Source organism: Vanacampus margaritifer, chromosome 3, assembly GCF_051991255.1.
Source record: "Vanacampus margaritifer isolate UIUO_Vmar chromosome 3, RoL_Vmar_1.0, whole genome shotgun sequence".
NCBI lineage: Eukaryota > Metazoa > Chordata > Actinopteri > Syngnathiformes > Syngnathidae > Vanacampus > Vanacampus margaritifer.
In genome coordinates this window covers 14,201,602-14,227,860 of record NC_135434.1, presented here as the reverse complement: position 1 = coordinate 14,227,860, position 26,259 = coordinate 14,201,602, and the positions used below count along the sequence as shown (strand labels likewise).

Genomic DNA, 26,259 nt, shown 5'->3' with positions numbered 1-26,259 from the left:
CAGGTACAGCCAAACAGACAGAGATTTCCGCTGTGTTGCTCTCTGAGGACAAAAAAGAAAGTGTTCTGCCAAACATTTTGTACGTTGTAAAACGTCTGCTCCGAATATGATTCACTGGCACTCTATGTAAACGCACATTTCCTCCTGTCAGACATGGAGGTACAAAAGGAATCAATTATTGATGTCCCTCAAGATACGATCTACTCTAATGTAGCCCATGAGGCTAATCTTTATACTCCAATGGCCAAAAAGTAATGGCACAGTATGTTCCCAAGGTGCTAAGCGTCGAGGGTAGCCTAAATTAGAAAGACCTTTTAGGTTAAACTGAGAAAGATAGGCTAAAGAATTGTTTGGAATATTGATAAATAAATAACAATAATAAAGTTCACACACACACATCCAGTCAGTTAGCTAGTCAGTAGCACCTTAGCTTTGTTAACATTTCACACTTTCATGTTAGTTTTAGCTTAGCAATTAGCATTACCGGTACTTAGTTTTACTTACGCTGCCATTTAGGTGATGATTATTGACTTCGGAGTGACGCCGTAACGTATTTCGCCGCACTAGCTAGGCAGCTCGTTGCTAGCTAGCTCGTTGCTAGCTTGCCTCAATAGTACCCGAACAGCGGAAAGCAGCGAGGATGGGTGACTGCTCATCTGGATGCACCGTTGTTGCGGTTTATTTAAAAACAAGATTGTGTTGATTTCATTGTTTTACTTTATGAAATTTGTTCCGGCCCACTAAGACCAGCATGTGACATCATGGTGGCTCGACACAGCACCATACTAACCTTTTGCTCTCACCTCCTACTGCCATGTGACGTAAGCACGGAATCGTCTCCGTGCATTGGAAAAACGGAAAAATCTTTGATGCTCAGTTTGAATGTGTTTTAGGCACAAAATGCGAATTTTGACACACAAACTTTTTTCGAGCCTTGTATTTCATAGAGAGGCCTCACCAACTTCTTCACATAAACAGAATCACAAACATTATACATTTAATATAAAGTTCACCCATTCTTACTGGGATGCCTGCTTTTTAAAAATAGCTACAAAAGAGGCAGCTCCACAAATTCCAAAGTGGACACAAGGCTATTCTCAAATTTAGTTTTAATATTGTGCGAGTAAAAATTGGAGGATGTAGATATTCAGTGTTGCGCCATTAATTTGTGGTGAATGTGGAACAACAAATGAGTGCAGCGCAGGGTGAAGGAGGGCCAATGTTTAACAGTGTCGAAGCACGGTACGATAAAGCAGCTTAATGTGAAAACGCCCTCAACCGCGCCATCTGATAGTGAAGCTTCCAGATAGGCTTGCTCTCACTGTGACTACCTATTGCTTTTTTATCTATTTGCAGTTTTTACTGTAAACTGACTTACTGAAATGCCCTCACATGCGGGAAAGGAGAACCACAGTTGCCAGTCACGATGTGCCCACTCGCGCAGAATCTGCTGTCTGCCACAGCTCACGCTCAGACACTCACACAAAGATTTGCCAATTTCTTCTTGCCACCTTTTTGTCGTTGTTTTTTTTTTTTTTTTACATTTTCTCTACTTTCCCACAGAATAAATTATGACTGTCAAAATGCATATGCATCATGTGAGAGTATGAGGAAGAGACCGCGGAGACGCCGAGGTGAAAGCCAGCCTGAGGTTGCCATAGCAGCCAATGAGGACTTGACAGCCTGTTACCTGTCAATTAAGCCAAAACCTCTGAGTTACATGTTAATGAATGGGTAGATGCTCTTGGCTGCACTCTGATCACTGCTTTATGGCACTTACAAAATATTAGGAACACCTTTCGGTATCACCATGCGCAATTCTACAGCATATCGCAACCTCCTAAAAGCGCACTAAAATAAATCAACACCTCCCTGCAATAAAAACGGAACATTATGATGCTCATAAATGGACGATTTATGGCCACTTTTAATGGCGGAGCTGATCAGAGCTATGCGCACGTCATCTGTTACCGCCTTTGTTGAGGCTGTAATCATTTAGTTCGCTAACGAGCACATATCACTCAAATAAAGGTCATTTGGGGGCAATTACGACCTATAGTTTTAAAAGTAGTTGTGGATGTGAAGACTTTGTTTTGTTATCCAGAACAAAGAGGCTTGCTGACATTTAAAACCGTTTGTGGCTATTAAAAAGACTAATGTGGACAACATTTGCAGAGAAAGAGAAAATGTGGTCTCCTTTAGTTAGTTCCCAAATCGTTGTGCAGACTGTGAGTTATTTTAAAGGCACATTTTATGTGCATGCGAAGCAAGGACACGCGGGACACATCAGATGAGCAGTTGTACGGAGGTCAAATGCATTTAGATTTCAAATGCAAGTATGTGAGCCAGCACGGGTCCATCCTGAGGTCAACACTACAACCAATGAACTAATGATCCAGCAAATTCCATCACCCCAGCTCATTCCTCTCCCCGCTCTCTCTCTCTCTCTCTCTCTCTAATCTGTTGTCGCCCTCGCTCGCACTTTGATAGCCCGCTGTGCCGCAGAAATGAGAAACAACGGCTCGGCGGCAGCAGTCGGACCCGCTCTGCCTCTCTGATACACGCCGCTGATAAACAAGGCAGCTTGTTAAGAACGAAATTAATCTCGCCCTTGCCTGCCTTTTGCCTTTCGCAGCGTTTCCATCTTGTCAGACAGTCCTGTATTTTGTCACAGCCTTGGCACTGGCGCACAAGATAAACCTTCCCTTTTGTGCACAGATAACTGCAAATTGTATACAATGCATACAGTACAATAAAGTTAGTTTTAAATATAAGTTAAGTTGCGTGATCATTCTCATAGACAAAAGTCTGGATTGCAACACACTAGAATAGAAGTAAGGTCATGCAAGGAACCATATTTGGTAACCTAAGTCTCAAGGAACACCCTTTTTTATAAGGCAATACAACCAGTGGAGAAAAGTAATAATAATCCTTTAATCATCCATCCTTCCTTTCTCTGTAGCGCTTGTCCTCGTTACGGTTGTGGGTAAACTGGAGACAGGCTACGATACACCCTGGGCTGGTCATAGACAATTTAGAGCTCTCAATTAACCTAAGGAATATGTTTTTGGAATGTGGGAGGAGGCCAGAATATGTTTAGAAAACCACATAAGTACGGGGTGAATACGATAGCGCCAATCAGGAGGACCCGAGCAGATTCGAACCCTTAACCTTAAAACTGTGAGGAGGATCTGTGAGAGTTCAATGTGGAATGGAAATATTTTTTAACTTAATCACCCGATTGTCAAAAACTGAATGGAGAGATGTTCCCTATTATGAGGAAGTTAGCATCTCATTAATTGTAGTAGTAATAAAAGTTTTTTCTGGCTTTGATGACTTTTCTCCAAACCACTTATTCCCTTTTCTAAACAATATTGTTTTGACAATTAATGAACTAATCAAAGCACGGTATTCTGATTAATACTGAATTTGTGAAATATGAGTTAATTAAGCAGCAAAATCCACCTGTTTTTATTGATCTCAGTGGGCGGTCATTTTGCCACTTGCTGTCGACTTAAATGACATCACAGCTGATCAGGGGTCTGGCAACACCCAAACATGGCTCACCTGTTTTTGGTCATGTGACATTTGAAAGCTGCGCCGTGAGCAAATGCGATGTCATTTTCAGTTGATAACAACCGGCAAAATGGCTGACCCCTAGCTGAGATGGACAAGAGGGGTGGCTTTTTGCTGCTAATTAATTTTCCACAAACACAAAAATAATCAGAAGGTCGTGTTTAAACTAGTGAACGCACATAGAACATATTGTAAAGAAAGTTTTGGGGTTTACTCCCCCTTTCAATAAATTGTATAAAAATTCACTTCTGCTGGTATTAATCGTTAATCAAAACAAATCAGCGATCAATAATATATATTTTTTCATATGCATCATTACTTTTCTCTATCACCCCTCCACAATTGACAATTTGACTGACAGTATCAGTCAAGAGTTGTGAGCATGTTTGTAATGCAGCTTTTATATTAGCTTTCAGTAGTGTCTGAATCCCCAGTGATTGCCGCCATTAACACACAAATCTGCTGAGTTTTAACAACTACCTGGAAGGAAACTGAGGAGAAAAAGACAGTAGTGTTAACTGCTGTCCTTTTTGATATCGATTAGCCAATAAGAACAGCAACGCAGGGGATGGAGATGAGCACCCAATCACCAAAAAGTGATCATTAGGAGCAAATTAATTATCCAATGAAATACAAAAAAAACTCTTATAGGGTTGACATAAATGCAAATTAAAAACTTAACACCAGGTAACTCTTGGTAATGATTCAGAGGTACTTACAGTAAGCTATCATGCACGCTTAGTTTATTCAGTCTGATTATTTACCTGCAAATTTGGCACATCAGAGAGACAACACAAGCACAAATCTGACAGACAGTAATCATTGGCACTGTAACCTAACAGCAATAGGAGTGCTCAATTCAATCAAATTGGCACTAGAGGTTGGGCAGAAGCCAGTTTTAGTTGTTCTATTTAGCAAGGCAGCAAACAAACATGTCCGGTACGTAAACAAAGTTTGTGATGTCTGAATTGTGGTATCAATTTTATGAGTTGAGATGAATAGAAATGTATATATATTTAAGTCAAGCAAGCATTTAAGGGTAAAACAAGAAGTAAAAATGTCTGTGGACAGAAGTGACCGGATGTGTTGCACAAAATCATCCACTGGTAAACCACTCAAACACAAGGTTGTCACTTTTGGAAAAGTGTCATCTATCAACAATTAAGCACTTCTTAAGCACTTTCAAACACAATTTTTAACGCTTATCTGACAACAGTAATACATTTACACCAGTGCATAAAAACTAAACAAAATATTTGACGTGATCAGATTAGGAGAAACATTGAAAGGTAAAAGAAAACGTGTACGGTACATAACGACATGCTTTTATTTCTCCACAAGCGCACTCATTTAGTTAGATTAAACATGCACTTGCAATTTTTTAATCCTCTACGCAAATCTCGTAAATAGTACAATCATTTTGGGAGAATTCCAAGCACCCGTGCATGCAGCAGACGAACGCGCGCACTTCTTTCCGTATGCATCCACACAGTCGACCGGTAGTTTCTCTCACATGTGTATTGCTATCCGCCAGCATTTAAATGCGTGTGCAAAAGCAATTCACAAGTTCATAATTAGCATATCAAGCATACAATTAACCAGAAAGCTGCGCGTTGAATTCCACCCTATGTTGTCAAAAAGTGTCAGTCTTTCCTGGAATAAAGCAAGCGGTCAACTTTCCAAGCCGGAGCAGGGAGAGCTGCATGCCGCGGCTCCGTTTGTGCCTGCCTGCCTGCGCGCGGCTGCACACGCACGGGCCTCCCCGCCCCCCTCCTCCGTCTGCCTCCCCCCCATAAATAAACTTACTTTTCTCTGGCTTGGCTGTCGGACGGCACGTTGCTACTCTTGCCTTTGGCGTACATGCTTGCAGAGAGCTCCGATTGTCACGCACCTGTCAACCCATCACAACCTCCTTGGGCACAGCCCCGTCACCATGGTGACACGAGCAGCGTCCGCTCCTATTGGATGCCGGCCCTCGCAGGACCGCCCACTCGCAGAGGCAACGGCGGGTGAGTGACAGGGCAAAAGCCACGCCCTGTCAAGTAAGCCCCGCCCTCAGTTCTTCCTGTCCTGTCTGTCTCTCTTCCATTTCTGAGGTCTGTCTGTGTGTCTGTCTGTCTGTCATTTCTTCCCTGATTGGAAAGGCTCTCCTGATACACACACTAACACACACGCGCGCGCACACACATCCTCCCTCCTCTGTCAGTGCAAAGGGGAATTTGAAACCGTCCAACAACTGGCTTTGGCTGCTCATTTTTACAATCACACCCTCCGCCTATACATGCGCACACAGACACACACACTAGAGTGTGCATGAAACTCTTTGCACATACAGAATGTTTCACAGCTGGGTTTTTTTTTGCATACGTGTTGATGTAAACACGTGTGAGCGCAAACGTGTTTGGAGACTGCGCATAAGCTGTATTCGTGGTATAAACGAAGCGTGGAGGGTAGAGAGACGAGCAAAACAATCACCTGTTAGAGCAACTACCCAGTTGATTACAATGTATTGATGCTTTTTCATCTTTTTTTATGCTTTCACCACAACCTATCCCAGTTTGTTTTGAGGGGTTACACTTACCGTCTCCTCTTTACAAGTGAAATGAATCCTCTATGGTGAACATATAAGATCTTATGCAACAAAAAAAAAAGGTCCATTAGTGTTGAAACAATTAATACAATAATGTTTTTTTGTTTGTTTGTTTGTTTTTGAACTTTCACCACTTCGAATGGTTCCTATGACTTCCAAGCTAACTATACTAAGTTTATAAAATATATATTTTTAAAGCGATAAACCCAAAATATGAATTATTTAAAAAATATATTTAAATGTGGAATATATTCGGTATATTCGGGCCTTGGTAGATTAGCAATTCAAAAACATCACTGATTTGATGCATTTTTATTTTTGGAAGTAAAAAACATTTTTTAAAAAAGGTTTGTTTGTTTTTTTTGTCAGTAAAATGTTCTATGCATTCCCATTAGTCTAAACATAGCATTCTGACCAGTATATGTTTGTGAAATAGGAATTAAGCAGCAAAAAACACCCGTTTTATCCATCTCAGGGGGCGGCCAGTTTGCCACTTGCTGTCGCCTGAAAATGACATCACAGAGCCTACGGGCTCAAGTAACGACCAATTACGGCTCACCTGTTTTCTTCGGCACTGTGATGTCATTTTCAGTCGACAGCAAGTGACAAAATGGCCACACCCTGAGATGGATAAAAACGGGTGGATTTTGCTGCTTATTTTATTTTCCATTAACATGTTTAGACTAGTGGGGCTGCACAGTTCACTAATGCAATAATAATCAGAATACTCTGCTTGGACTATTGGAGCTGCATAGAACATACTATTATTGTAATGAAACATTTTGGGTTGACTTCCCATTTAAAAACACACAATTACAATCAGCAGTGAACAATATTACAATTGTAAAGCAATAGTTTTTGATACAAGTACAAGTGTAACTAATGTTTTGGCTGTGCAAATACATTGTTAAAAATGTAATACTTTTAAAATAGAATAGGGGTGCATTGAACTGTTGAAGAGAACCCAATCCCATTTATAAAAGTGTTGAAATAATGAATGCATTTCTTTCAACACTTTAGATAAAGAACTTTTGTATAACTTTTGATTTAATTCTATGATACAAAGTTTGTAATTTTTTTGGTAATGTTTTTATGCCCTTTTTGTTTGTTTTTCTTAAGTGACAAAAAAAGTGTTACACTAGGAGTCAATGGGACCAAAATGTTTCAATCTTCTATTTCTAATAGGTTTGCAATAGAACATGTGATGTTTGTTTGTTGTTTATCAAACATATAAACAAGCAGAAAAAAATGTAATGTTAAAGAACAGCATGCTAAAAGCTATGTGGCTAAAATTCAGCCTGATGATCTTAAACTCAACGATCTGCGTACGATAGATATAAAAAAGAACATGTGAAAAAGAACAATTTTTGGTCGACTTGGCGAGTTTACAACCTTTAACCTTTTGCCTCTGATGAACTCATTTGTTGTTTTGGTCATTAATGCTTATTCATAACATTAAAAATGTTTGTTTTGCTATGGCCAACGTTTGCGTAATAGCTCTGATTGATTTTCCATATTCTCTCAGCTTCATAATTGCTTGTTTCTTACCCATGCACGGCTCTCCGGTTTTCCCATTGGTGACATTTCTAATTATATAAATTGTAGACATTGTTTGAATAATTCAGGTATTTCAACACTTGAATCAGTCCTTTTCAATAAAGCATATGGTCAGGGATGATTTATAGTCTTACATCAACTGTCAAACAGGAACTGCGCTGAAGCAGAAAGTAACCAACAAACCAGCAAAACAAATTGACGATCAAGAGGAAACAACCACAATGAGTGATGACATCTGAAACAACAAACAGTACTAGGTCACAAAAGAAAGGCACAAATGACATACAGTAGCTACTGTATCTTTACTGTAAAAATCACAAAGAATTTCCAATTGAACAACAAATATTTGAAAACCAAGGGTGGAGCAACACATGTAAACAGATAATATAGCAATGCTCACAGGGATATACGGTGTTCAACTCTTCCAAAAACTACTAGTATTATAGCAGCTTACTGAGGATCGTCTTCATGTATGTAGCGGAAATTGGGTCAATTAATTATTAAATAAAATAAATGATTGACTCAATAAATGCAGGAGACTGGAGTTTAATATTTCAATTAAACTCAATCTCGCCTTTTGGAGCACCACATCGGTTTTGAGAATTATCAGGATAACAGATGATAACCTAAAGTTGCACTAACAACTGGTTTGGTCTTGGGTCCGAGACGTAGGGAGGCTTTCCCTGATTTGAGCAAGCAAACAGGCCAGTTGAAGAAGAGATGGGAAAAAAAAAAAAGTTTAGTAGGGAGCCAGTTCATCGAACAAAAATTGTCCTTGCGGCCCTTCAGGAATGCAGCTTGCAATCCTCCCTGAGTCTGATCTGCTGGTTTCAGAGGTGCCCTTTGTCCGGCTTCGGAGTGCACCTCGGAGGCCAACCTGAAGGCCACTTCAGCCTGGCAGAGACAAGGAAGCGTTGTTTGGGGTTTGTTTGGCTGGGGCCGCGAGGGATCGTGTTGGGTCTCGCAACGAAGGAAAAAAGGAAAAAGAGAAAGTGGTGTTTCTAATATTCCCACCACCCAAACAGGGTACGGTACGCAAGTTATGTCCATCTTGACGAGAGAGAGACAGGGAAAAAGAGCAAGAAGAGGGGATGACCCCGGGTTTTTATCTGTTGCTACCAACCACAAAAACAGCACCCATCTCACGTCTTAGTAATCACTCGGTGGAAATTTCCTGGTTTAAGGAAATCTTTAACAGTGGTCAGGTCAACCCTTCCCTCCTTGCTAGTATATTTTAAGACTATACTTAGCGTAACAAGGCCTTGCTAGTCGAAGGGCTAGCTTATCCAAGCAGCTAAACATTCATAAACAAACTCCCTAGAGTCCAGGTTTGCAGTGAAGTTGTCTATTTATATTATGAAACTGCAACAGGAAACATACAATACAATTAACATTTGCACTACATACATATAAATGATCACTTGACAACAAACGTAATTAGCATATGCTAACAATTAGCAATCACGATTAGCATTAGCATTTTAAGTTGAAAAGCGTCTACAATTTGGCACACATCTAAGCGCTGCATGCTTAGTTAGTATGCATAGTTGTTTACTTACAGACGATGCTTGAACAAGAAAGAACTGCAAGGAAACAAGAGCGGAGTTGTCTGCTAGTTCCGTTAAGATCAATTACTTCTGGTTTCTGACGTCTTCTTCTTCTACTACTATTTCTACACATGCAAACAACATTAACCACTAGGTGGTGCACCAACACAACTTAACCATTAGGTGGTGTACTGACACAACTTACAAACTGAACAGTAGACATAACATAGCGTATGATAAAGCGTTTGATATTAAGATTCGATCAAATAACCCACGGCTGATATTAACAAGAAGAAAGCCAAAGTTAACAACTGTTAGTCTTTTACATGCACTCCAAAACGTCGATAAGGAAGTAAGGAATTGCCCACACACATGAAACACATCGACAGTAATTCTTAGTGTTAACATTTTAGAATGGCCAACGCGTAACATTTCATTCGTTCATTGTTCTTTTGCAAAAAAAGACACACAGGCGGGTTCTGGAAAAAGTTTTTTTTCCTTTTTTCTCTCTCTTTCTGTTGGGGGAGTCAGCATTCCAGAGATGAACATCTGTAGAGTTAAAGCAGTCTCTTTGTGGGATGGCAGGATTAAAAGGGAGTTCTTTTGTCTTTGATGAGGTTGCAAAAATTAGCAACCGGACGACGTCCAAATCTATCTATATGTCTGTATTACAGGGAGTCCTCGAGTTACATCGGACGTGACCTACATCGTTTCAACTTTACGGCGCCCATGCAGTAATCACGCCATTTTACAGTTATTTAAAGTTGTGTTGTTGTTACCTCCAGCAACTGACGTCCATCGAGCAGGTCAGCTCGCCATCAGGCGCGTCACATTAAGTTTGAATTAGTTGCGCTCTGCCGTCCGTCAGCAATGAATGCGAAAACACGAAATATTGGTTCCGGCTCTTCCAGGTGGCGCAAATATGTTTTTTAAAATTACTGGACTTAAGTCGAAATTCGGGTTACATCACCAGCGTAGAGATGGAACTCCGTCGTAACTTGAGTACTCCCTGTATACTGCCCCCAGGTGGTCAAAACACGCACACCAGTGCTTTGTCCACTGAATTGGAAAAAAGGCAACAATTGATTCTTGATTCTTTAAATTTGATTTAATTATGTTACTACTGTATATTGTTAAGTACAATAATTCAACTGCGGTTTTGTTTTATTTAAAAAAAAATAATAATAATAATTTTCGTCGGTTTCTATTGAAAAGTTGAAACCGATTGCTTTCTTTTCTATTAATTTAAATGAGGAAATATGATTTGAGAATCAAGAGTTTTGAGTGAAAGGTGATCCCGGAACAAATGAAACTCGTCTCTCAAGGCACGACTGTAATCCGCATCTTGGTGACATTATCACTTTGCCAACAATGCTGTTAATTAAGTGTCCGTGAGTCATCATCAAAAAGTGAGTTGCTTTAACTTATTTTCATTGTGTACAGTTTTGTTATGCATGGGATAATGTTAATTAAAACATCGTACAATTAATAAAGGTTATTTGATGGTGGGAGCTGTGGGGTAAAAAAATTTTTTTAGAATAACTTGGATGTCCTGCCACCTCAACCATAAACTAAAATCCCAACAATAAAGACATTTTGACATTATGCCTTCTTATCCTCGTAAAGACAGAATCTCTACCAAATATGATGTCCACTGATTAGGCTGTTACTGTATGCGCTTTTGGAGTTTGCAACAGGCACTAGGTGCTATGTCATGCTGCCATCCATCCTTGCAGTCAACACTGAGGAGGATCCACTCCACAGGTTGGCACAATACGACAAATCCGCTGAGAGGAAGGGACACGAAAGGAACAAGGTGGACGACAGCGTGGCACCATTCAGCATGTGAAACCAACACTACAGGCTTTTTGAAAAGGGCTGATTCACCAACTGTAAGCTCTTTGCCATGAATGTTTGTGTGTGCAGGTGTGTGCGTAAGGACGCAGCACAGGGACAGCAGTGTTTATGCTTACGCAATGCTCCTGCGATGTGACCCACTTGGAGTGGATGCTGTCTTGTTCTCTTCTGTTATCTCTTACCCGCCCCCCCCCCCCCCCCTACACTTTCCCTCACCACCCTCCCAGTGCCAAATTAACCCCTTTCCCCCGGAGACAGTTCTATTTCTGACAATCAGAACTTTTGGTTTTGGGATGAGTCCCTCTGGGTTGATCACCATGACAACCACTCACATGCAACAGCCACGTGTTTGGGAGGATGGGGAGGAAGACAAAGGAGGAGGGGGAGAATGAATAAGGAGGATGTGGGCGAAGAGAGGTGAAAATGTGATAGGGGATAGTATTAGATAAATAATATTTTCCCTTTCTGCCCAAGTGTGTAACTCAATTTTTTAAAAAAATTTTTTATACCAGTTTTCAAATCACTACATAGATGTAAATTGAGAATGAGTGAAGGGGAATTCAGAGGTACATTGAGTTAAGTGGACAGAAAGCTCATCACTTACTGAGCTGACCTCCATAAACAACGTGGTGACCTTTCACCTCTGGGGGTAATGAACATCAGTCTACTTGGAGATGAACACACTCCCCCCGTCTCTTGTCACAAGGCCGAGGCTGTATGTACATATGTGTACATACAGGGCACATATAAACAAACAACCACTCACACCTGTAGATCATTTAGAAGAAATAAAATCAAATCATTATAGTATTTTATGATAGGCAAAAAGGATTAAAGTATGTTTGGCATTTCAATGTCCAATTAAAAAAATAATAATAATGATAATGAAATGAAATAGATTTAGAAGAAAAAAAAAAGTCCAATTAACATTCTCAGATGCTTAAATCTGTCATTTGTTGCTTTAAAAGAATCTCATCTACCCTTGGATCCAGAAGAAATCAAAATAAACTGTAGTCGCTTTTTGCTGGATCACAGTTTTTTACTTATTTAAGACTTATAAAATCACTGATTTTAAGTGACACATGGTTAAGCCTCGGCAAAGGTCCTCACCCTCCGACTTTGTTTTCTATTTTCCTACTTTGCGTTAATTTCTTTCTGTCGCTGAGTCCACCCACGAGGTTCTTCCTCTCACGCTTACAGCACCCGGGACCATCTTGTCTGAGGTTCATCAATGGCAGGTTCCATGGGTGTTTTTTTTCTCCCCATAGTTGTCTGTCTATCATCTGTCTGTCATACAGTCACACAAACACTCAAGTCTACTTAGTAGGTTATGCGCATATAATCTTACACAATGATTTTCACTCTTTTGATAAAGAGTTTTGGCATGTTGGAGTCAGCCTTTGTTTACGGAGCCTTGTAAAGCGCTGTAATCGTATATTTCCACTGAGAGTGTCTTTTTGCAAAGACACTAATTAGCAACTTATTAAAGTTGCTACACAATAGAGTTTCTCGGGATTAATTGCTGTTGAAGTTTACAAAATCGAGCTCCCCAGTGAATAATTGCGTATAATGGAGCATGAACAATATACACCTCGTCAGATTGTTTCCAAACAATTCAGCAACACTAGTTGTGAAGTATGATGATACCTTCTATAATAATAATAAGCAAGTAAACAAGTCTATACTTGCTGTGCTTCAATTTCTTCAATGAACTTTTGCACTATTCTAGTGTTTAGTATCACAAACTATGTACATTTTTGCCCATTCGAAATGCCTGGCAGGCTGATCATCCTGGAAGGCGGATTATCTTCTCAAGGTTTCTCATTTTTTGCCTGTTGGGCTTTTTTGAGTTTTTCCTTGCCCTCTTGTGGTTCGATTAGGGGATGTCGTTGATATTTGTCAACTGTGGGCATGAAAAGCCCTTTGGGACTCTTGTGTGATTAAGGGCTATATAAATAAACTTGACTTGACTTATCTAACATTATCAAGTCCAAATCAAGTTTGAGTCACAAAGGTCCGAGTCCAAGTCCAAGTCCAGATGAGATGAAGAGAAAAACCCATGACAGAAAAGTAATGACGATGTTGGTCTATATTGATGATGTGAAAAACTTTATTTCAAGTTTCTTATGAAGTAGGATATTAATTTTCAACAATGAAAACATAGCCAAATCCAAGACCAGTCCGAGACAACAACAAAACTGGACTCTATTACTACAGCCTGGATAATTGGTCATCCCATCACTGACACACATGTTCTCTGTCCATGGTGATGTGAACAGAGTATTATGTCTCAGCTGGTAATAAGCAACATAGAGAAGTGTTCCCTATCCTTTATTGAGTCAATACAAATAAATGTCAATGAGAAATCTCACCAAACAAAAATGGCATAAAAAGTGATTATCTTTTCTCAATTTACTGAGGTTTGTGTGCAACCATGCCACAGCTTCCAGGCCAGAGAGAGCGAGTGGGAGGAACCTGGGAGGGCGTTTTTCCGTTTGGGATGGTCACATGGTTCAGGTCACCTACGAAGCTACACAAGAGAAAGAGGCTAGGCATAACAAGCAAAACACTCCGGCAGGGATTGAGCCTGCTTGCCAGTGTGTACATGAAGCTCACAAACACATACACAGCACGCAGCGAGAGCAAAATACATGAGACTCCTCTGGTCCAGGGGCAGGGGCGTCTTGAAACTGCCTGCTCCATTAAGCACTTCCTTTCTGCTGATGAAGAAAGTGTCCTAACCATGGATTTTCTTAATGGTGGAAAAAGTTAGCAACCCTACATAGATGACTGGCGAAAAAAATCTGGAACTAAAGAGAACATTTACACTCCCTACATCAGTTTAGCAGACAACTTGCTCGAGGGGGACATTACATCATCAATGCATAGCCTGCAAACATGGATGCATTGATTTCATTCTGAACAGAAATATGCATGTGAATGACTCTCGTCTCATTTTAAATCTTGTACGAACAAAGAATAACAAAGTATATGAATCCACACAGTGGCAATTATTGGAGAAGATGATGAATGCCAACATACAACGTTAAACCACACCAAGTTAACCTCATATTAGCGCAAGCTAGCAAGCAACGCTAACAAACACACCTTCTAATTTGCAGAGTAAAAATGAAAATTGTTTTGAAACTGAGGAGTTGCACTTCTGGAATTCTCTGTAACTTTTGGTAATTCCAGTAGACAGCAAGCAAACTTTGTACTACAATCCGTAGTATGGCACCACGCCACATGGTGGCGCCTGTTTGTTTTGTTGTGCCTACGTTCTTTTTCATTCTGCCTTTCAATGTATTTTATACCATGGACCTGAGCGGCCGTGTACATAATTGTACGCTTACTCGCGACGCGTGATAGTGCCACAAAACACCTTTAATTTTTGTGTATTTTATTAATTAATTAAATTATTAACAAGTTACATGTGGACATTCAGACCGTTTTTGCTCCCTTTTTGGCAATCCAGAAACGCCGTCCAAGGCTGTACTCAGCCCAAATCATTACACGTTACATACTGTAATGTACATCTGAAAATATCTCATTTTATTTAGTTTTATTCAAGGTAATATGTTGATGTTTCACCACTATTGGTGCACACAACCCCAATCTCTCATTAGCTAAGTGGTTGGAATCTGGTGTGGTGACCTCCCACATCAATCAACACTTCTGGTTGGTAATGGAACAAACTCAACAAAAGTAGTCCATGTAGAACTGTAGTTTGCAGAAGCACATTAAACTGGTCGTACTAAATAATTAAATAGTAAACAGTGGATAAGATCCTTCCTAGCACAGTTAAATGTTTATGATTAGTTAATATTATGACTTTATTCTCATAAGAGAAGGACCTTCTTCTTCTGAAATTGTTCTTTTTATTGGTGCCCTAACACTCTTTACAGCTTGTAATTCATATCAAGTCATTTATAAAGGTCCACAAGTAATTCTTTCAGTACGGAAATACAGTAAGCTGTATTTCTTACACCTTTTTATAGGCAACAATGTTTGATTCCTACAGTAATCAGGCAGCTGTTAAATGATTTCCTATGAAAGGGGCCTCAAGCGTTTGTCCTCGACAGATGTTTGATAATTATGTAGGTGAGATCATTTTATTGTGCTTTCAAAGTTATATACAAATCATGTTTATGATGCTGATTTGTATATAACTACAAAGACACTTGAGTTGCAGAGACGATCTAAATGCCATAAAGGTGTGGACATACTTGAGTTCAAATAACCCTCTTCACACTTATTTCATTCTGGTCCTGAAACACAAGACAGTTTTGGAGCCAGAGCAGAAAACCCTCAAAAAATCATATACACTGCCTTTCCTTCTTTTTGTTAAATTCTAAGCAGGTTTCTTCATCTGTGAAATTTCTGATGATCTGAGCTGGGTGGCACGTGTGCAGACTGCAGAGTGCTGATGTGTATAAGAAAAGAGACCAACAGTCGATCTACGTAAACCAGAGGTCATCCAGTGTCCCACAACGGATGTGTTGGAATCATTGCTTTTAAAGCAGCAAAAGTTAGTGCTGAGCACATACAGTATGGTGCCTTTATTGGCTTAGCTACGTTAGCTTCTGAGATAGACTGTAGGCCTATCGGTCATTCCTATCCACAGCTGCAAGTCTGACATAGTAAACAAGAAAAATATTTATGAATATGTACCTTTAATAGGTAACATAAATTTACTGGAAGGTGTTTTTATGTTTTGTCCAATGGCCAATCATTTCAGAAAAAAAAAACTTCAGCCAGTATGTTATTAAATGTATCTAAATGTACACAAAACATAACCGTAGTGTATTTAATTGTGGCCTCACTCCTGCCTCTACTTGGACACGTGCCCTACGGCTGGTTCAAGAGTCTTTCATTTGGAAACACCTTTCACGCGGATTCCATCTATAAGCCTAAATGATAGATGATCCAGCATCAAGGTCAGGACAGAGGTTGTGTGCCCATATTAACTGCCCTCTTCCACTGACAGACTCTTGCATCTGGAAGGCTCCCATTGAGCCAGATGTAAACTCCAGCTGACTGTGACTATATGAGCTTGTGGCGGATGAAGGGCTTTAGTCTTACTCCAAGCATATGTCAAGTGGATGTGCTACACAGCATACAGCCCACTGAAATACTTAACATTGAACTTTATCCAATTCAGAGAACACAGTCCCCTGTCACTTTACAACTGGCCATCATGTTGTAAATTATGACAGGAAAAATTATTCTGAGAAAAAAAAGAAAGAAAGAAATGAAACACGTAGTTCTTAACCAATTTTATTGAGAGGGCTTGGCCGGGGCCAAGAGTGCATGCAACCCGCTTAGAGCTAACATTAGCTAACAGCCCGCAACAGTAGCCTGTTAAATAAATTTGATTTAATAACTGGCTTGCTGAAATCTTTAGTATTCATCTCAATTCATTTTGTCTGCAGTTTAAAACAAAAAAAAGGGTGGGGACATTCCGTTGTATTACGTACGTATAACTTCAGCTAATTTGCAGTATTGCCCTGGTCAGGCTATAGAAAAAAATAAAAATATGTCCTGAGTAGTACCACAAAGGTGCCCGAATAAAGACATAAGGTGAAGCAATTTAGACAATAGTATCTTCATTTTTTTAAAAAAAAAAGACTAAAAGCACTGGAGAGGAATACACAACATTTCAGCTACATTTATTTTTTTATGTGTTGTGGTAAAGTTAACTACCGTTAGCCAGAAAGCTAACTCAAGCTAATGCTAGTGCCTGGTCTGGCGAGCTGCTATTCATAAAGTTAGCCTACATCATTCCTTGACCAGAGGAAGCTTGTAACAATACTACAATATTGTCCATGATAATCGTTTCTTGTTGGTTCTGACTGTTGATACCGATAACTTAAATAAATACAAAATGGATGAAACTTAACTCTGACTGCTTTTTTCAGTTTCTAGAACGGTGAGCCGCGCACATTAGTTACGCCTTTTGCGTCAGGTGCTCCACCACAGTTTTAATCATTTCTGTGCCGTATAATCTTCGTTTGGCAGTGAGGCCACAGACTCAATTGTTCAAACTCAAAACCATTTTCTTCACGGGACCTTCCTGGACGCTGGTTGACCTGGATTGAAATAATTTACTAAACTTTAATGATAAACGACAAAGTCATAATGTTAAGGACTCAAGCTGCAAGATGTATCTCATAATGTATCTCCCTTACAATTCTTAAATGTCACACAAGCATAAAAAAAAGGTCAAGAACTGTTAAAGGAAGGGTAAGTTACATAGTAAAAACGGCAAAGTAGCACCAAATTGAATATCCTCTTAGATGAAATTGACTTTTGAATACAAAAGGTGACAAAATTGCTGTTTCCATTTCAACAGCTAAAATGACATTTAATAACTTTGATAACAAGTGTGTAGTGACACAAGGTTTTTTTTTGAATGTCAGCCCACGTCACTTAACTGTTGGCTGTATATTATCATTTTTCACTTACGTTCTTCAGAAAGTTGGCCCTTCTTTTGGATACTGCTTTGCAAAACACCACAAAAAGCTAAACAAAATTTGATCTTTTTCTCACTGAACTAGAATGTTGAGGTACACCGAGTTCCCACATGACCACATGTAAACGGCATTCCGAACTTCAAAGGTTTGTGCAACTGTACAACGTATATGTTCTCTCCTGATTTGGGGGCAAATTACAAAACGCACAACCTCAGAGGCAATCAACTTTAGAGGGTCAGGTTTACAGCTTGTCTGAGTAATAAAGCTGCAGGATATGCCAAGATTCAAGCAAAGATTACAACATTGTGAGTGACAGTCTTTTCCTCACTGAATTGTAAAATTGAGTTTAGATGGGAGATCAAGTGGATTTGATTTTGAGGAATTTGCTTGCTGGCTGTCAGATTTGTTTTCGAAAAAGCTAAACAGCTCAAGGCAAATATTTGACCTAGCTTTGACAGACATCTTAATGCTGCAGCGGCAATGTGATTTCAGGCTGTGATGCTTAATCACATTTGCACATAAATGTTTTGGGAACACCGGCACAAGATTGATGTAATGGAGTTTTATACGCACATGAGCGTGTGTGTAAGTAGTTCAGCATGAGGAAATTGATATTTGATGTTCAAACTGACTGTTTGTTTTATTTTTCAAATATTCATTCATTTTGAATTTCATCCCTTCCAAAAAAGCTGGGGCCAAGACAAATTTACTATTGTGCTACATCACCTTTAATATCCCCCACAACAAATGGGAACCTTGCTCGTAAACAATTGAGCCTCTTGGGCAGAGGTGGGCATCGAGGGCCGAAGTCCTGCAGGTTTTGCATGTTGCCCTTTTCCAACACAGCTCATATATGATCAGCTCATCAGCAAGCTCTGCATAAGCCTGATAACGATCCTGTTGATTGGAATCAGCTTGTGTTGGAAGTGAGAAACCTCCAAAACCTGCAGGACTCCGGCCCTCGAGGACCGAGATTGCCCACCTCTGCTCTTAGGGATTCTCCTTTTTAGTTACTCATGACGCTCACCTGTTTCCAATTAACCTGGGATCTGTTCCAAAGAGGTGTTTTTTATTATTATTATTATTGTTTTCTTCAACTTTACCAGACTTGTGTTTCTCCTGTTCCAGCTTTGCAAGTATCTAATTCAAAATGTGAGAATATTTGCCACAAAAAAAAAAAAAACATTCACAGTGTGAACATTCATATCTAATCTTTGTAGTGAATTCAATTAAGTTAGATATAGAGTGAATTATACTAAAGGCAACATTATAAAATGTGTAGTGTATTCTGTTGAGTTAACTAGATTGAATTATATTATGGGCAACATTATTAAAAAGATTGGTAGAAACATACTTTGGTGTGACATGGTGAAATTGAACATGCCCTTTTACATGGTACGTTCCATCAAGGTATAAATTCACAACCGTATTGTCAAAACTTAGAGGAAGCTAACAGACTGTTCTTTCTGCCTTTTCCTGTAGAGCTACGCAGTACTGTGTTTTTATGCTTCACTGCCTGCTTTAAAAGAAGCAGAGTTGCTGTGTTCCTAGCCGAGGTCTTTGGAAGGTGAACGGTAATTGCTGAGGGAGGATTTAGCCCGACGTTGGAACAAAGCAGCTCTTTTGTTTTAATGAGACAGCACTCCATTCTTTGCGAACCGTACGGTAGAAATTAACCTGACCCATGTATGTAACATGTCGTTTGTATTCAGGTATTTTTATGAAGCAATAGGAGAGAGAGAGAGGAGAGACAGCTGCTCTCTGATGCAGGTGATGTTCTATAATCCTCAAATGGTGACCTCCACTGCCATGTTCCAATGGGGTACCGCAAGATATACGCCACCACACTTAATTAATATTCATGAGTCTGGCGAGGGGGTCAAACTCGGCCGCCCGTCATGCTAGACGCATGTAAACAGTCTTCTAGCAAAATGTCTACTGCGCTAAATCTACTAATTCTGTCCGAGAATGATCTCCCTGGTGCCAAATTCACCGGTATAGACGTCGAAGAACATACTAATGTTCAATTAAGGAGATGACTTGAGTGTTCGATGGCTGAAAAAGACGGGGAAAAGAGCCGACCTGATCCAGAGGTAAAGGTGTTTTTTTTCTCCCCCTCAAAACACAGTCCTACGCAACTGACACTGACATTCTCCAGTTTCAACAAGCTATCCTTCCTTTAGTACCATATGCCCTGTCTGTCATATCTGGTTGTTTTACGTCTTTGACATTTGTTGGCGGGTAAATGATTGTTATTGCTTTTGTGTGTGTGTGTGTGTGTAGCGATCTTAATACAACCAACAAAACTCGCTATATCCCAATTCTTTCCCACCCAGCAAAAAATTGGTTGAAAAGACGTTGAAAAGACGTTGAAAAGACATCACTGGTGTCCAAAAAACGTCTGAATTAGGTTGAAAAGTGGAAGGTAAAAAGACGTCATTTTCAAGATGTTGAAAAGACGTCCTTAAAAAGACGTCCTTTTACAGTCTAAATTTGGTTGAAAAGTGAACCAAAAAGTCCAAATTTGATTGCCAGGAAATCCCTAAATTATTCATCAATCGTAATTATTACAATCGAATAAAATATTTAATCACAAAGTCATGACTGGATTTTCAATCAAGAATGAGACTCTTTTTTTTTTAAGTACATTTATTGTCAACATTACTATAAATAACAAATACATCATTTTATAACATTTTCAAAAATATTAAATAAAAACTAAAGATGAACAAATCATTTTTAAGAACATTATACAAACATTAAAACACTTGAAAATTTAAACTTCTAAAAATATCTTTTAAGTTTTTTTTTTTTTTAGCCTCTGCACCCCCAGACCATGCAGGGGCACGTTTCAGATGGTCAGCCATGGCATTATATATTATTATTATTATTATATTATTATTATATTTCATGTTCTGTGGCCTTCCATCCCACTTTTTGACAGCAGCTTTAAACACAAAGAAACAAACAAACCAAAAAAGCTTTTATTCCTGAAAACTGACATATAGGTTTTTTGTAGATTGGCGCACTTCATCTCAATTTTTGTGTTAGCGCAACAAAAAACTGTTCGGGGACGGGTGCTCCTTTCTGGGCTTTCCGGCGAAAACAGCTGCCGCACCTCCAGCGTAAGCATCTGGCAAACAGAAAGCAGACTGCCCTCGGCCTTAGCGGGCGGATCTCAATTTTCGTACTTGGGCAAGTGAGTCCCGCGTGTTTGTGAGCGCTACGCCTTTTCCCCTGGTCATTAAAAGTGCACCTGCCGCGCCGATCAGCGCATCGCCAATTTGGTGACAAAAAGTAGACTCATTCTAGATCGCCCCAAAGGAAGTCCATTTTGAAGCGCACATTTGTGCATTTGATGGCGGCGCAAGCAAAAAGATCGGCCGCCGCGGGCAGACGAGTGAGGTCATCTGGTTCATTCAAAATTTGACAAAAGCGTGGGACATCAATCTGAATAATTGTAAAAAATCAATTTATTGAACGGATCATCCTATAAATATTTTGGGTGCAAGGTTCCATTCCCGATCGTGTGTGTGTGTGTGTGTTTATTCCCAACAGGTAAAATAACAGGTATAGTACTTGATTAATTGTTTGGGAACATACAATACCAGTACATTTTTGGTCCTGGACATTGACACTGCGTGGAACATAAAATTACACAATTCAGATTTTTTTTGGGGGGGGCTCTCAAGTCACACAATACAGATCTGTATCACGGTAGCGTAACGATTACCTGGGTGTTTTCTCTGCTCATTGCATACATTTGACAAACAACGTTGTATCAGATACTCCAAGTGTCAATTGAAATGCAAATGGAATGGAAATTGTAAAAATCGGAATTGGGATCTTTCGAACGTTCAGTAAAATCGAGCTTTATTGCAGAAAACTGACTACAACTATAACCTAATTTTTGACTGAATAGTTTAAAAATATATATATTGCCATTGCTCTGCTGACTGAATACATAGAGAGCACAAAACCTCTTCTCACAATGAATAATGTCAAGGATCACAATGATGTTAAGGTGCGCCCAAAAACAATTGTGGGGCAAAATAAATCAAGTTTATAATTGATGATTCTTTTTTTGACAAATACCAGGTAAACCTGTTTGACTGGATTGTCCAAACTGTACAATAGAGTTTGGTGGGAGGGACATAAAAAACGATGTGCTTGTTTTCTGGAAATTGGCCTCAGCCCTTTATTGCCATTGAACTATTAAGTGAATATTCAACAAACCAAGACATTCCATGCTTCCAAAATCCAGACCTATGAAGGTATGCCTGGATGAGTCTAAAACTTCCAAGCACCCTGATCCTTCTGAGATGCCATGTTAGCAGAGGAGTAGCTAGCGTTGGTCACCTGCAGCCAACTTGACAGTGAACATCAGCGAGATGGAAGATTCCAGTTGTGGTCTGACAGGCAGATGAGGCTCTTCGAGGAGTTGAGACCAGAGAAAGAAGAGTGTTAAATTTCTCAAGTTGTAAAGGAAAGTCTGAATCGTTAGCAGTGGTGCTCAGCGTAAGGTGTCCTGTTTTTTTGCCATGTGTATGTCATTCACAAAGTTGTCATGGCGATTCATATGATAAAAGAGAATTTAACTGTTAAATTTGTTCCTATTTACTTCCAAATTTACATTTGTGCTCTCATTCATATCCGCATCTATTTGGTAGAAGGCGCGTTTACATTATACCAGAACTAGCACTACTTCCTGCTTCCCTGTCTAAGAATCATGGGAAATGTAGTCCTACTGTAGCAGTCATGGGTAGTCTGAGCCAACACTAGCTGTGCTATTCTGGCGGCATGTTTCCAATGCGGGACTGGCGCGAGATAAACTACACAATAGCTGTCGAGGCTTTGACTTTAACACTGTTGAACTGTCAACCAAGATAGCATATAGCATTAGCTAAAGTAAATAAAAATAAAAAAATCACCAAATATCAATATGATCAAGGCAATTATAAACATTTTGCAATACTTCTGACCGCCACATTTTTCTTCAGGGTGGAAAAAAATGATATAAGAATCAGACTACAAAACCTGAAGTTGCATTTTCGGCAAATATTTTTGTCCACATATGGGTTATATCATGAGATTCTCACATCTAAACCTCCTCTGTTGCCATCATTATCCTTTGTAGTTGCAGAACAAGCAAGGTGATATTTTGCAAAGGATTCTTTCGCTCTGACTTCCCATTGTGGTGAACTTTCAGAAAATCCCAAACAAGCTTTTTTTTCATCTTGTTTCACTCATTAAGGTTAGGGATGGATGGTCGCTGTTATTGTATTCTCCAGTTCACAACACATAAAATAGGTGGTGGGGTTTCTTGATACACAGAGAGGATCCTGAAATGGTCAAATCACAAACATAAAACTGTGTTGCTGTGCTTTGGAATGATACACGCTGTCCCTCTGGCGAGAAAAAGGTAATTGTGTGTGTACGGCTGGTCAGACTTTATCCTTCGCTTGTACCACGTGAGCACAAACCGAGAGTTAATCAGTACTGAGCTGACAAAGAGCTCATTTGTGCCTGGTTGTCACGTCTTTCAGCACCATTGAGAGCCACCTCAGCCCTGACACGCATTGTTTGTGGTGGAGAAAGCTATCAGAGGATCTGCACGAGATTAGGGCTGGCAACTGTTCCCTCCGTGGCTTCCTGTTTTGCCACAAGAATTCTTTTGGTGGGTGCAAAAAAAAAAAAAAGAAGAAAAAAGCAAAACAGCACGAATCGGAACGTTAACTCTTTCCTATCAGTTTTGTGCTTCTCAACTTTGCCAAGCGTAAAGATTGCTTCGACAGTGATGACTTCATAACCAGACAACCACAACATCTTGATTTTGATCTGAGGTTTCTGTTTAACACAAAACATGTTTCGTATTTCTCTTCTACTTGACTTTCCCTCCACATTTTCTCCCTCGTAGGTTACATCGTCTCCCTTCCCTGCATCTAAATTGCAAATGGCAGCAAAGTCGACTGGCGGCGGAGCCTCGCAATGTCATTAGAACTGACCCTGTGGATTAACTGGAGGAGAGAGACGGTGTGTAGAAACTACAGATCAATAAGAGAGCTTATTTTCGTGGTTATTTTACTTCACTTTGGATTTAGATCTGCCTCACTGAAATATCTACTCAACTGCTGTATCAAAAGCATATAAAAATAGCAGCACGGTTCTCGCACACAAAACTCTTCACCATTTCCTAAATTCAGCCACGCATCCCTTTTCTTCTGCTTTTCAAGGTCAGAGGTGAGTTGGAGCTTGTTGCAGCTGACTTTGGATGAGAAGCGATGGACTGGTTGCCACCGAGTAATAACATATACAACCAGTCACATACTTACCTTGGACACTTTTGAATCTTCAAATAACTTGAGCTTTGGAATGTGGTATGAAACGGCAGCACTCGGACACGACACAATCATGGAAAGATCATGCAAACTCCACAAAGAAAAGTCAAAACTGAGATTCAAACACAGACAGAATGTTCAACTTTGAGGCAGACACACTGACTGCAATTGCCATGAGACTAATTCCAACTTATTTCCACTGCAAACAATTATCCAAATAGGGGCTGTAGTATTTAAGCTTAATAGGCACTAAAGAAATGTTAAACAGATGAAGATTTGGCAAACTTGCTAACGAGTGTTGTAAACGTCTTCATTCTTGTATTTATGGCGGTGTACTTTTTGACTGACCATCATATGAGGTCTTAATGGATCAGTGGATCAAAAGCGAAAAAAAAAAAAAAAAAATTAAATAAATAAATAAGCATAGCTGAGTCTGAATGCCAAAGGCATCACATCTGGCGTTTAACTGTCAAATGACACGAAAAAGTGTTCAGGGTAGCTATATTGCTGTGTTGTGTGTGGTAACTGCGTTGTCAGATTTAATGGGTTGCAATAATAAGCATTTTATCTCCATGTTGTGCCCCATAAACTTATAGCGCAATTAATTCAACTTCTTCTTATGAAAGAATACTGCATAAAAATACATTTGGAAATATTACATTGATGTCCTTTAAAAAAGGAACCTGGTAAAGCGCGCGCACACACAGGAGGGCACACACGAATGTATGAATATCATACAGTACTAAAAGGTCAAGTTCACTGAGTCAGAGACAAGCGGCGTTATAATAAAGTATATAGTGCCATCTAGTGACTAAAGATGCGAATTAAGATTGCTTACAGTGGCTCCCAACCAGTGTTATGTGGCACCAGGCGCAGGTATCCAAGCAAAAAAAAAAAAGAAGCCACCTACCGCCAGAATTAGGCTACATAAAAAGGACAAATTCGTCCTAAAATTATTTGTTAATGTTTATATCCATGCCATCGAAATCACAGGTAGAATAACTGAATGATCTTCAATGAGATGCCAGCACGTATAGTCTTATTCCCCTGTCAAGGCTTCCGTTGAGAATATTAGCATCGTGTTCAATTAAACAGACTCAGAATTCACACTCTGGTCCATTTGTGGCTAAAAAGATCATCGCTATTTGAGTTTTCATGTTCTTGCAAAGGCTGATGAGGCTCCCTTGTCAAAACAGCTCCACCTTGTGTCGGAAATAGTACAATAGAACTCAACAGTTTGTTTACATTTTGGACACATGGGCACAGTTTAAAAATACATATGCCGTAACTGGTGCACAAGGTTTTTGGAGCCCAAGCAGGCACAGCGGCACCAAGGTCAGCATGTGGATGGGTCAGCTGCTGGGGTCCCACTTGTCCCCGCCCACTTCGTTCTGCGTCTGCGCAGTAGGCGCAACTTGTAGGACGGGGTGGTGGGTTTGAGCATGATACTAGACTTGTTTTCTTTCGGGTTTATTGTTTTTCTCAACAAAGACAGCTTGACATATCAAACCCCTGTCAATAAATGACACACCTTGCAGGAATCAAACACGAAACTGTTGATTTATATTTTAGTATTATTATATTTTGTGTACAATTTAAACTTTTAAACTGCGTCAACGATGTTTGAGAAAACCTTAAAGGACTTTAACATTAATTTTAACGCTCTGAATGAGAGCAACACTTTTTCCAGTGGAGACCTGATGACTGGACAAATTTCCTTCGAGCTCTCCAAGGCGACAAAGATTACATCAATCACGATGTGTTTGACGGGAATGGTACACGTACACTGGTCCTCCGGAACTGGGAAACATAAAAGAACGCATCATGCAAAGATTGACTTCTTCAATCTCAAAAGCATGATTTTGCAAGGAGGAGGTAGGTGACTTCCAGCCTCTATTCAATGCACGATTGCTCCACGCAATTATGCATGTTACTACAAATGTATTTGATAATGAGTATCGCAAACTGCTCGGCATCATATTACCTATCTAGTGGGTGGTAATTGAGATTTTTCCATTTTATATAGATTTACCGTATGTTAAAGCTACTGAGTATTGTGTCATAACACTTCCTTTCCGTTTGTAGCTGTCGAGGGTCGTGCCACTCTCCCTGCTGGCAGGCATGTGTATTCATTTACATGTCAGATCCCGCAAGGGTAAGAGCCTCTTGTGCTATTCCTGTATCTACTACAATATGTTGTCGTTATTTGTGTTGTTCCTACCTACTTTTATGACCCTAAAAATGAACTCAAACTAAGTTTGCCACTTTCACATCCACAATGTAAACTTCCTGTTTAAGTGCATCCCAAGCAGTTGAACAAG

At 39.7% G+C, this 26,259-nt stretch overlaps 2 protein-coding genes across 3 annotated transcripts in view; one reads left to right on the top strand and one right to left on the bottom strand.

Moving 5' to 3' along the window:
• Nucleotides 1-5,523, bottom strand: part of ssbp2a (single stranded DNA binding protein 2a) — a 61,869-nt gene extending 56,346 nt beyond the window's left edge. Inside the window, exon 1 of the mRNA XM_077561468.1 lies at nt 5,383-5,523. Within this exon, the coding sequence (XP_077417594.1) occupies nt 5,383-5,438 (56 nt within the window). The 5' untranslated portion in view covers nt 5,439-5,523. The remainder of the gene's footprint in view (nt 1-5,382) is intronic.
• LOC144048956 (arrestin domain-containing protein 3-like) overlaps nt 1-26,259 on the top strand; it is a 61,737-nt gene that overhangs the window by 32,945 nt on the left and 2,533 nt on the right. The window contains exons 1-4 of one of the 2 annotated variants that reach the window (XM_077561469.1): nt 23,159-23,277; nt 23,518-23,633; nt 23,834-25,813; nt 26,024-26,093. In XM_077561469.1, the coding sequence (XP_077417595.1) occupies nt 25,558-25,813; nt 26,024-26,093 (326 nt within the window). In that variant the 5' untranslated portion in view covers nt 23,159-23,277; nt 23,518-23,633; nt 23,834-25,557. Of the gene's footprint in view, nt 1-23,158; nt 23,278-23,517; nt 23,634-23,833; nt 25,814-26,023; nt 26,094-26,259 lie in introns of those variants that run through there. The other variant, XM_077561470.1, reaches the window with a different exon arrangement.